Source organism: Psammomys obesus, unplaced genomic scaffold (assembly GCF_907164565.1).
Source record: "Psammomys obesus unplaced genomic scaffold, mPsaObe1.curated_primary_1811, whole genome shotgun sequence".
Taxonomy (NCBI): Eukaryota; Metazoa; Chordata; class Mammalia; order Rodentia; family Muridae; genus Psammomys; species Psammomys obesus.
In genome coordinates, this window is record NW_026591918.1 from 10,762,803 (window position 1) to 10,775,890 (window position 13,088).

The window sequence follows — 13,088 nt, forward strand, 5'->3', positions numbered from 1 at the left end:
TGACGGAGTCCCATGCCTCCAGTTGTCCCCATCGGTCTTTGTCCCCATCTGTCCTCTTCTGCGTACCATCTATTGACTTCTTAAACTCACTGACCGTGAGAAGCCGCTGCAGCCCTGCCTTGTGGGGAATGAATCTGCTCCTCACTCTCTGGACCTGGACCGCGTGCTGTCTACATACCTGGGCTACTCTAAGAAGGAAAGGACCTTTGGAACTATTATCCCACTCGATTGCACCGGGCTCTCACCTCTTGAGCGTGAATCAACTTGTGTATATATTCCTGGCAATTCTGGTCAAGGGAAGCTCTATTCTTACTGGCTCTTCAGTACCCTTCTCTACTGTGGCTCTCTTAAGAAGGATTGTGAGTCCCTCGTAACCAGGACCCAACCCCGACTTATCCGAACAATGCTGTGTGGCTGAAGGAACTGCTTCTCAGCTTGCTGTCAGTCCCATCTTTGTGAAACCTGGATCATGGTGAGGAATGAACAGCATGACTCCTGTGGACACCTGGCCTCAGCCCTGGCAGCCACAGACACCTATGTCCATCTGTCCTTCCACTGCCTGCTCACCCACCCAAGCCCAGCCCTCATCAAACAATGAGGCTCTTCTTTCTCCCATCTCAGACAGACAGGAAGCCATGCCTTCTCTACCTATTACTCAGGAAAGGTGGGCTAGAGCTAGTGCAACTAAAGGAGCCCATGACCCAGGGGCAGATGTGGATGGAGTGCCCAGCAAAGTCTGTGCCAGGCTACCCTGGCTCAGGGCAATTCCAGGCTATAGGGGAGATGGCTACAGTCAAGCCTGAGCACAGAGACACAGGTGGTTTCTGGAACCTCCAGGTACATGACCTGGTCACTGCCGTAAGACCCCTCCCAGAGCCCACTGACACCTCTTTGCCTTCTGCCCCAATCTGACATGGCTTCCCACTAGCCCAAGTGAGGCACCCACGTGCTCAGCCTCAGCTCGGACTTCCATTCTGAAACCTGTGGAGCCTCCCTGTCTGACTCCTTCTTCCATCTGACCCTATCCGAGGCGTTAGCCATGGGCATGAACTCCCTTCACCGTCTTCCTGTCCTTACAGGGATTGTTCTGGAAAGAGTCCTCCATGTTCTTTTGAGAAGTATGTGCGCACCCATGTGTTTAAGTGCATGTGTGTGCCTACATGTATGTGTGTGGGTGTGTGTGCATGTCTGCGTGTGGTGGTGTCGCCCACACGTGCTACAGTGCGAAGCCCTGTAGCCCCTCCATCTTCTTCCTTCTTGCTCTTCCCCCACTCCCTCTCAGGGAAGTATATGTTCCTCTCTGTAGAGCCATTCTTGCTACATCATCCAACAAGAAGCCAGAGGCATTCATTGCTCTTTCACCCCACGTGTTTGTATTTCAGCCTTTTCTCGAGCCTCTGTGGGTCTAACATGTCTCCTGAACACTGCACCATCCATTCCGTCCACCGGAAGAGTTCTCAGGATTCTCCCCACAGTCCCTTCCTTCTTCCTGCACAGGTTTCCTGAAAGAGGCCATGGAGGCCCAAAGCAGTCTCTTGAGGAGTAGGGACACTGGCCCTGAAGCCAGCAAATGCAGATTCCAAAGCGGAGTGTGTCACTGCCTGTACTGTGGCTTCAGGCAACTAAGTCAGCATCTGCAGACTGCAGCTTGCACGTAGTGACATGGAAGCAGTGAGGAGCCTTGTGTAAAAAATAAATAGTCCATGAAGAAAATGAAGGTTCACGCGTAGCATGTAAGGCCTAAGCCCACGCAAACTGCAACTGTTGCTCCTATTGTAACAATTATTATTGAGTACCTCCTGCATGATCTGCAAATTAGCATGTTGCAGCCTTTCTCCAGTCCCTTGTCTGTCTGTCTGTCTGTCTCTCCCCGCCTCCTCTCTCTCTCACACACACACCACACACACACATGGGACACAGAAAGCCCCCCACTCCGCCACCAGAAGAGTGCCAGATGTCCCCTTGCTTCCTTTCTGGTTCCCGCTCCTCCAGCTTACCTCCCTCTGCTTTGGGCAGAGGGGCTGCTCAGATCCCATCAGCCCTTGAACTGAAATGCATCCTCTGGACAGCTCCAGGTGCAGAGGTGGATACAGCATTCTTGTGCCCCCAGGGAGCAGTAGTTAGCCAAACAGAGGGCAACGTCACACAGAAGTCTGTTATTCAGACAGGGCTAAAGGGGAAATGCAAAAAGGTGGCCTTCTGCGGGGGCATCTGAAGGACACATGGAGGAGCAGACTCCTACAGTGGACAATGAGCCCAGAGTAGTGACCATATTACGGTCATCTCAGCAGCCTGTAAATCCAGAGTCTGAGCCCTTTGCCCCAGAAGTTTAGGCTGAGTAGACGTAGTCTGGACGGGTGCCTGAGCACCCCAGTGAGTATATATGTTATGAGACAGCCCAGCAGCTGTTAGCTGGGCAGGTGGTTCTGTTGGTAGGTCAGGATCTTGCTGGATGTGCTGTGACTCATGGTCTCTGCACCACAAGATGATTGCTACATTTGGAGAGAGGAAAAGACTGTCAGGCCCGAGTTTAGGGACCACACAGTACTTTGATAAAGGTATTGGTGCTTAGGCATGAAGCCAGGAAAACTAAGAGTCTTAGGCTGTGCCACTTGCCAGCCTCCAACCATGGCTGCAGCCTCTGAAGACCTCATTTTCATATCTGCAAACAGTAAAATAAAACATATTAATGGGAGAATTCAAGATTCAAACAGGGTGTTTCCTTGGCCACTGAAGAGGCCTTTGGGAGAGGCCTGCAGGGTGTTGCATAGGAAAGGCTTCTGAGTTGGCTCAGTTACAGAGAATGAAGGAAAGGAGAGCACAGGGAACAGCTGAGTTTAGAAATTAATTACCCAGCAGGGTTGAGGGGGAACATTGCCACAGCACCTCAATGTATGACCTTAGCTAGCTGTGGAGTCCTAGAAGAGTGAGGAGGCTCTGCAGGTTTAAGTAGTTTCACACTTGGGCCAAAAAGGCCTGAGAGCTTCTGTGGAGCACCTGTAGACAGCTTAACACAAAAGTCTAACGTTCATAAGTAAAGGACTCATAATGGGAGACAGGGAAGCTGGGACAAGCTGGCATCAGTGAGAAGTCAGTGAGGGGACTCCAGGGGAGCACAGAGGAAGTCACAGCCAGTAGCGGTTGATGAGACTTGCGTACATAAGTGAGCAGGAAGATGCTTCAGAGTGGAGAAAAGACAAGCTGCTGGGAGGGGTGGCGATGTTATCCCATCACCAAGGGGACAGAGGCTGGAATCATCCTTTGGGGTCTGATGAGAGCAATGTTGGGAGAGGCCAAAGCCTTCCAGTGTGGAGTGTGGTGGGGATGAGACAGTCGCAAGGGCTGTCTCGGAAGAGGTGGTGACAGCAGACACCGGCAGCACGCGGTGAGGTGAGCTAAAGGGACAGCAATGCCACGCCTGTGCTGATCTTCAAATCAAGAGCTCAGCCTGCCCTGGTCACCCTCCAAAGCCTGGCCTGGTAGCTCTGTAGAGATTTTCCTGGAGGCTCTGTCAATGTCTGCAGCCCAGTAGTCTACACTGTTGTTTAGTTTTCTTTCCATTTAACTGTTGAGGACTCCGAGGGAGACCATCAGCTCAGAATTCTGCATTGTGCTTGTCGAGGCTCTATTTGTTTATGATGGAGGGTAGACAGAAGTCAACGGGGGAAGAGAGGAAGGAGGTGACATCCTGTTATGAGATCCCCTAACTTTAAGGGGGTAAAGGTTACCATCCTCCCCAGGCCTAGCTTGCTGCAGGCCTGCTCACCACGTTCAGTAAGTTCTGAAGCCTTAGCTTGTCAACGCTGCCTGATTTAGGCCTCGTTTAAATATTTACAGAACTGAATAAGTTGATTAAAGGAAGAGCAGAGGACAGGAACAGTGATGGTTAAGAAATCATACCCGTAGCTGTTTTCCTCGTGAGAAACTCCTTGGATCTCATAGGTAATGCCTATGTGATTGATCATCTAGGGAGAAACCAGTGCTGCTTTGGTCGTCAACATGGCCTGTGCAAGAAGAACCCTTTTAGGGAACTGCAGGACATTAGAGTTGTTCCCCCCCCCCCTGGAGTGTAGCTTTAGTGGGCCCTGGTTTCCATTACCTGTAGCTCTTAAGAGGACTGCTGTCCACAGCTTGACCATCAGGGTGAAAATCTCCCCCTTCTTTGTGTTGACGTGTCAAGGGACATGTATGCCAATAGCCTGCATGGTCAGCCACACAGTCACTTATTGTCCGTGGTACCAGGCTTAGCATCCATGGGCCTGTGCCTGGGAAGCTCAGCCTCCCTAGAAAAGCCATCTGGCATCTGTAGGCCTCACCCAGTGTATGCTGATTAGCCCCTAAGACTGCTGAGTTCCTGCTGCGAGCTGCCCTGCTCAGTATGGTAGAGGGAGGAAGAGAAGGTGTCTGTGTGTGTGTGTGTGTGTGTGTGTGTGTGTGTGTGTGTGTGTGTGGTGGAATGGGCAAGCATCAGATTCTGTTGTAACTGAATACAAAAGCATCAGATTCTGTTGTAACTGAATGCAGCCCCAAGACATTCTATCGCTTCATTCCTCACTGAAGACTCCAGAGGGATCTATACCATCTTCTATGGAAGTATGGAAAGGTCCTAAGTGCCCCTTGAAGATTACCTGAAAAGAAGAATTTAAGAATGGACAGTGTCTACCAAGCCAACCTACCCATACCATAGAATCCTTACTCACAGGGCTACCCCTGCCTGCCAAGTCTTTAGTTAGAAGTCAGGCAATCAAAACACAAAATCCATGTATTTGAGGACTTAATTTTATTGAACTTGCTGAAAAATGTTTAGGGAGGATCAGCAAATTGAAACCCAGAAAAGAAAACTCAGTAACCAGAGGGACTCCCATGTCCTATTTCCTCCTCGGTCCTTTTTCAGATCTTACCAGAATACTTGGGTCATGTTTGCTTTCTTTTCATCATGGCCATCATCTTTACCTCCTCAGCACTACATCAGCCAGTGTCTATGCCTGGTCAGCTTGAGCTTTCATAAGGTCAGGGAAGAGGATAACCATGAGAACAGAAGGGTCCCTCCTAATAGTTGATACAGTTCAACCAGGCACAATCTCTCTCTGCCTCATCAGGGGTTCAGCCCAGCCCCAATTAGACAAAAAAAAAATTCTTGCAGATCTTTGTCTTCCAAGGCAGGACCACTAAACTAGTAAAGCATGGACCTCAGACAAGGTTCATAAGATGCCAGGAAAAAGAAGGGCAGCCTTTCCAGGGCCATAAGAGGACTTTATGGGAAGATTGAAGCTCATGTGAACAAAAAAAGAGACCTAGGAAGCTAAGACTTCAGGACGGTGGCCGTTCCCCCATCAAGAGTGATGAGTTAGGTGGGCAGAGGGAATGAGCAGGTGCTCCTTACTGTGAGGAAAACTCTCGCAGGCAGTTCCGCTTGGCTAAACCACCCAGCAAAAGAGAATAATTACTAGCATTTTGCACCTACTAGGTTCTGGAGTGTGAATCCTCAAAGTGTGATTGGCAGCACCGGTGGTTGTGGGAGCAAGCAGGCCAGGAGCAAGCAGGCGTCTTTCTTGCATGTCCTTGATGTAGTCTCACAGCAGAAGCTGTGACCCATGTCCAAAGGTGGCTCAGAGGGTCTGGATTAAAGGTTATCTTCCCACCTCAGATGATTTCATTAAGAATAAAATCCCTCACAGATGTGCCATTTGGGGTTTTAGTTAATTCCAGATATGGTCAAGTTAACAAACAAGAACAGCCATCACAAGCCCACCCTTGTCAACCTGATAAACAATCATATCTCCTTCTGACATGATTAATTTCCAAATGGAAACAATAAACAGGTCATAATAATACCTAAACATGATATAATTATCCCACATACAACTGCAAATGAATTATATATTTAACCAGGTCATAATTATACCCTTCATGATAGAACTACACCTCGTACAACTGCAAATTCATTATAAATTTAGAATAGGTGTCAATGTCCTTTGAGGGACATTCTTTTATTGTATCAAACTTCAATATGATAACAACTGATATTCTCTTTGTTGATGTTACATTACATGATAAAAAATCAAGGAAAGAAAACAAGTATTTGTACAAACACGTTCTTAACAAAGTATGACAGAAATATTCATCTTAGTTATGATCCTTATTTATGTAACTGGCCACATAGTATTTATACCCACCTTCCTCTACGACCCATCCAATAATTTCATCACTCTCAGCAAGAACCAAGCATGTCTTGGCTCCTTTCCTGGAGGAGTGACCAAACCTTCATTCCTGACGGGTCTGTGCCATTTGTCATCTTGCCTGGATTAGGCTGTTGTAGTTTCCCATTGACTTTAGCCACAAGACATGGAAGCACCAAGAGATGCCCTAAAGGATCTGATATACTCCAGATACAATCTTTCTTATCGCCTGTCCAATTTCCCCCTGGTAATCTGGATCAATCACCCCTCCTAACACTGCTATTCCTTTATTAGCCTGTTGGCTTAAGGACATCAGAATCCCAAAGTAACCATAGGGAAGTTTGAGCTTTCAGTTCAATGGAATGTTTTGTGTGGCCCTTCCCTGCTCTGGATGGGAAACTTCTAAGCCAGCAGAACTCAAGTTGCAGGAACAGGAAGCAGAAATTTTCCTAGTGAGTCACTAGGGTGGTTAGTGAGTAGAACTATTCCCTTTTCACCCCTTGATTCCTGACCCAGGTGTATGGACTCTGGGTATGGGAGAATCCACACCGTATATTAGATGCTGATTCAAAGCATATACTGCCTTCTGGAGAACCCTGCCTTAGGCTGCTCTACCTAATTGGTGCTGTAACTAGCTGTAACCATGTCTCCAAAAGGCCATTCCATCTTCTTTCGGGCCTGCTGCCTCAGGATGGGACATGGTAAGGCCAGTGGAGCTGATGTGGCTTGAGTTCCTTGGTCAGAAGCAATGCTTGTGTGGAATACCATGAGGGTGGGTAAGGTGTTCTGTAAGTCCACAGATGATGGTTTTCACAGAAACATTATGTTCAGGAAAGGCAAAACCATACCAGACCGATTAGTGTCTTTGACCTGTAATCCGGGAATGTGTTGATTCTGCATAGAGCAGCACTGGGGGAGGGGGGCAGACCCAGCAGCCAGATGGGAGCAAGAAAGCAGATCCATCTGAAATGCAAACACAACATGTTCAGCTCTGTGCTGGTGCTCTGGGAGGTGGGCGGCTGTGTGCTGGAAAAGGAGCGAGGCTGTGCTGCCCCCAAGAGCTCCTCATGTGTCTCTTCAGTTTCTCTGGAGAAACTCATTGTCTGGAATCGCATTATCCTCCCTTAGTGTAGGAGGCGAGCATGGAGACAACACCATTCCTCACTAAGCCAACACTGCTGAGACAAGGCTGGCGAGATCAGTACCAATGGCCAAGAAGTGGGGCTTTTGAATTGAGCCTTAAAGATAGAGTAGGAATTCACCAGCAGCCAAGGGGGAGAAATGAAAAACAAACAAACAAACAAACAAAAAAATAACCAGTCTGAGCTTGTAGGAGAGTGGTAAACCAGGCATAAGGAATTATAGTCCCTGAAAGGGATTTATCCATAAGGAATAAATCTGGGGAAGCAGAGAATCTTGGGTCCCAGGGACAGGGCAAAAACTAATGAAGGAAGGCTATATTCCTCCCAAGTGTATAAACCTGAGCTGTTTCTGAGCATATGCCCTGGAAACCCAAGAGAAAAGTAAATCCAACTTGTTCTACCAGCCTGGGTCCCAGGATGGGGTGAGAACTGACCTCAGTCTCCACACTCACTGTGCATTCTTTTCTTCCAGCTCGCTCCAAGAGCCTGGTGATGGGGGAACAGAGCCGGAGCCCAGGGAGGCCCCTGGTCCCCCACAAGCTAGGCCCTATACTCAAGGCTGGCTGGCTAAAGAAACAAAGGAGCATCATGAAGAACTGGCAGCAGCGATGGTTTGTGCTACGTGGGGATCAACTCTTCTACTACAAAGACAAAGATGAGAGCAAGCCCCAGGTAAGGCTCAAAGGTCCCGTGTCCCATGGGTGTTATGCTGGGACAAGAGAGGGCATGTTCAGTGTGGGGTTGGCTTGCCAGCACCCAAGTCTGGTCCTGAACTCCATGTGTGTTCCAATACCCACTTCTGAAATGAAAATGCTCCCTTTTAACGTTGGTAGAGTACCCCCCACCTGTCTTAAGAAGCAGCAACTCTCATGCTCTCTGCTCAGTTCCTTAGAGTGTCTAGCAAAGACATGTGTGCACACGTTTCGTTCCCATTGTCCAAGAAAATGGGTTCCTGGTCAATCTAGCGTTACAGGGAAGTTATACCGTGAGGCTCTCTGATGTCTCTGCCTCCACAGGGGAATCTTCCTGTGCTACTGGGGACCTCCCTATCTAGAGTGTGCTCAAAATGCCTTCCCTTCCACCCAGGCAGGACTAAGTTCACTCCCTCAGACCAACAAGTAGCTCCATCTGACGTGCATGGCCTCATCACAGCTGTACCGTGTAGACACCAAAACAGAGTGTCCTGCAGAGTGCCTGCCAAGAGGGCTGTGCCTGCAGGGTTTGGGCAACCTAATCCTTGAGAGAGGTAAAGCCAGAACCCTGTAACCACGACCTTTGTACCCCTGCACTGACCGTCCACGGATTAGCAATATGTTAGATTATATCCATACTGAACATGGCCAGACTTCCCTTTCTTGCCATTAACTGCTAGACAATACTGTGTAATAACTATTTTCATTTCGGTTGCAGCAGCTATTATAAGCAACCTGGAGATGATTTCAGGTTTATGGGAGGCTCTGTAAAGGTTACGTGTGAATAAATGTGTCCTTGTACACATGAATATTCCTGGATTTTGTTTTTGGAGAGCATTCTGGAGCTAACCCTGCAGTTAGCGCAGGATAGCCTCTGTACTTCTTGGGGGAAGGGTACAGAAGAGATGACAAAGAGCATATCCCAAGCCGTGTTCTCTATCAGTGCTCCACGCTGGAAAGGGCCACCTCTTTCAGGCTCAGACCGCAGAGCCTTGGTGGGGCAGGAGACTGAGCACGTCTCCGTGGTTCCCACGGCATGGGAAAGGCAAGTCGTTCGTGTGAGCAAGATGTGGACCTGGGTGCAGGAGAATGTCAAGGTCAAAGTGAGAAAATGACTCCTCAGCCTGTGTTAGGTCTTCTGAGAAGGTCAGAGGTGTTGGTCTGCTTTGTTTGTATCTTTTCCATGTCCCCAACACTTGTTTTAATGGAGATGGCGCTGAGGGTAGTCTCCATGTCACAGCCTGCGGTGACGAAGGCGTCGGCTACAGTTAATGGCTTGGTACCTGCACGTCAAGCATTCCAATGGTTACCTCCATTTATGGAGAGTAATCCTGGTTTCTATTCTGTGGTAGTTATATTATCTTACCTTTCCAAAATATGTTTGCATTCAAAGTAAAAGCAAGTCTTGCATAGTAATGTGAATGAGCTCAATTCACTGAACTATATACTTTAATAATGGCTACGGTGGTGGTCTTTATGTTGTGCAAATTTTACCATAAAGATAAGTATACAAATAAATAAAACTGAGTTAGGAAGATGGCCACAGCACAAATGGAAACTAGGTAGGACAAAACTCATGAACATGGGCCAAACTACAATTAACAGGATGAAGGTGGTTCCAGTCCAGATTGGGAAATCCTGGTCTCATTCAGTCCCTCAGCTTAATGACAAAGGAAGATGTTGTTCCGAGTTCAGCGGGGCAGGTGGGAACTCTGGAGTCAAGCAGATCTGAAATGGATCTGAATTCCATCTAGCATGCTAATTGTATGACTTGGGACACTCACTTTCTCTTCTTTCAACTTTGGTTTTGTTTGCAAGATGAGACAATATTACCTACCTGACAGGGATGATTTTGGAATTAAATTGCCTAACAGCTCTATAAGCAAGGGCCAGTTTCAGCTCACTGAATCCTTAAAGCTGAACATGTATGTCCATAGCCCTGCTGTCACCTTTCTTCCACTAACCCCACTGATCCATCCCTCTCCCCTAGAAACGTGGCCCAGCACCATTTTCCTTATAGCCTCCTTGACCCATCAATAGTGTTTTCTGATTGGCTTATCCATGGCCAGTCATTCTGACATCGGTGACAAAAACTGCCAGAATGTTACAGCCACACACTGGGTTCCTGCCATCACCCCCTGTTCCACGCAGCCCACGATGCTTGCTCTGGAAGCTGTGCATCGGGATGTTGGTGATGTAGTTGTTGATAGTCCTGAGGTCCCTCACTTGGGTGAAGATCTTTCTACTCCAGGTTCCCCTCACAGTGAGCCCCGTCACAGACCAAGTATCCCTACCTCCAATCAGATGGCTCTAGAGCATGTCTATCCCAGAATTCCCCATTGCTACCATTTTTTCCCAAACCTCAACAGCTTCTAGTGGGAGCAGCTAATTAACTGGTGATAGCCACATCCCTCAGTCACTGGCCTGGATACCTCAGTAGCCCTTATACCCAAACCAAGCCAGAGCAAGTCCTTCATCTCCAGGGAGAACATCACATCTGTGCTAGGAGCCAGCACATCCTGACAGATGCCAGCCTCTGCTCAAAGCTCCTTTTGTGACTCTCTGGGTCTGTTGACACTCTGGGGGAATTGGGACATTGTCATACTTCTAACCATTGTTCCATAACAAACTCTGCCCTGCTGTATAGGTTCCCGGGCTCAAGGCTACTATTTGCCCAATTTGACATTTAACTGCTACTGTGTGATCTTAAACTGCTGTCACAATCAACCCACAGTTCTCTGCTTAATTTCATGAAGTACATGTAATAGGCTAATTTTCAGTGTCTGGTTCCTGGAAAACATACCCTGCTCACTGTTTATAGTGACAGCATGGCCTGGCGGTCAGTACCCCTCAGCAGACAGCCTGCGCCAGCTATGGTAATTGTCGAGAAAGGGCACATCCAACCACCTATGATGTTGTCCAGAGCTCAGCAGCCATGATAAGCATCAGTCCACCTCCTTGCTCCCTCTCAAAGCCTTTATCTCTCCTCCTCTGCTTCTCAAGCCAAGAGTGCCAGCAGCAGACATCACAGAGATGAGGCAGGTGGCTTGCATGGGCTCAAACAAACAAACAAACAAACAAGGCTGGGCAGAGGTGCTTTCTAGAGCCTGACACCTGCCCTCACACTCCAGCCTTCCCCAGAGCATACTCTGGAGGCTTTCTAGCAGGCAGACCCTGCAGTTTCTCTGGCGAAGGAATCCAGGGTTTTCTTAATCTTTCGGAGGGAGCAGTTTGAACTTCCCCTCAAAATGTTTTCTTACAGCATGAAGCTTCCTCACATGCTCTAGAAACAAGCTCAGTGCACTTCCATTACTTGGAGATTCACTTTATTTATCTAAGGCCTTGAACTGTGAGTTTCTTGGCACTAGGGAGAAATGGGCCAGGATGGAAATGGCAAGTGTAATCTCCAGAACATAAGACAGAAAAACAGTGACTCTAGAGAAAGAGTCCAAAGCAAGCCACAGGACAGCAAGAGTAGGTACTGACATTTCAGCACTCATAATAAATAAAAATAAGCTAAATTTATCTGCCTCTTAAGTGACAGAAGTTCAGGGACATTGGGTCTAAAAACTAGAAGACTAAGTAAGCAAAAGAGTGGGGAAAACATACACCAATAACTAACACTGTGCAAAAAGAAAGCAGACTGAGCAATTACAAACACCGCGATCTTGGGGGGAACACGCACTACAAAATTTCTCCTTAGTCAAGGAAAAACAAAGTAAAATTCAGCATTTTAGGTAAGGGCAACAGATTTTGAAAATCTAATTTGGCTGTTTCAACTCCCTAAACCTTCCTAAAATGTTATATGTAGGTTTGGTCGGAGTGAAGAGGAGGGAGGCAGCCTCTGCTGGTAGGGCAGGCTGGCCAGAAGCAGCTGATGCGCCTGGCCAACGTGGATTCCAGGCAGGACTGAGGACTGCCAGGGAGCCTCTGGCTTGCAGAACAGACCTGTCCCAGCAGGCTGGAACTGTTATCTCTGGATATGGAGCAAGAGGAGCAAAGCCCAAGAGCCTAGGTTGAGAGTCAGCTTCAAAAGCTATCAGAGGACTGGGGTGGCAGCTCAGTCAGGTGCTATTACAAAGGCTTGAGGAGACCCAGAACCCTCATAAAAAGCAGAGCACAGTGGCACACAGCTATGACCCTGGTGGGTCCCAGGGCATCCGAGGTAGCCTGTCTGGCTGAATCAGAGCCTAGCTCCAGGTTCAGTGAGAGACACTGTCTCAGAAACGTAGGTGAAAACTAGTAGAGGAAGATCCTTGGATATCAGCAGCTTCTGACCTGACAAGCGTGTGCACTTCCATAGCACACACACACATTAGATCTCAGATACTGTGACACACCTAGTGCCTCAGGTATAAGATTACAGGTTTAGTCCCTGGGGAAAGGTGTGGGCAGAGCATCACTTCACACTAAGGCTCCAGCTTAAGAGGCAACACTAGGTTCCCATTCCCCAATTTCACTTCACATTTAGGGTCCAGGCTCTTCGGGTAGGATTAGGCTCCTCTCTGACCCAGAGAGGAAAGTGAGGAACATTCAGGGCTTGCTAAGCCAGTGGGCCCGGTGGAACACATCACACTGTCAATACTCAGCTTCTCAGCAGTAAAGGGCAGGATGGCAAATGAAACAGACAAAAACAGAAAGAGAGGAAGGAGAAGAGGAAGGAGGAGGAGAGCTAGTTGGGTGAAACAGAAAATGGCAGGGCAAGAAACCCCATATTTAAAAGTCTTTGCTGGGCCTGAAATCCTAGCTTTTCTGGAGGCTAAGGCCAGAGTATTGCAAGTTCAAGACCAGAGTGGGATACTTTTCTTTTTCTTCTTCCTCCTCCTCCTCCTCTTCTTCTTTCTCTTCCTCTTCCTCTTGTTCTTTTTCTTCTTCTTTGTCTGAGACAGGGTTTCACTGTGTAGCCTTGGCTGTCCTGTCCTTGGCTCTGAAGACCAGGCTGGCCTCAAACTCACAAATATCCACCTGCCTCTGCCTCCCCAAGTACAGGAGTATGCCACCATGCCCAGTGACGCTAGTTTTCAAAATTACAAAAGTAAAACAGGGCTGAGGATGAACCTCAGTGGTAGAACACC

General features: G+C 48.1%; 1 protein-coding gene across 2 annotated transcripts in view; it reads left to right on the forward strand.

The window, feature by feature from the left end:
• Arhgap22 (Rho GTPase activating protein 22) overlaps positions 1–13,088 on the forward strand; it is a 165,549-nt gene that overhangs the window by 51,835 nt on the left and 100,626 nt on the right. For both annotated transcript variants that reach the window (XM_055612448.1, XM_055612449.1), the window contains exon 3: positions 7,794–7,993. In XM_055612448.1, coding sequence (XP_055468423.1) covers positions 7,794–7,993 — 200 coding nt within the window. The remainder of the gene's footprint in view (positions 1–7,793; positions 7,994–13,088) is intronic.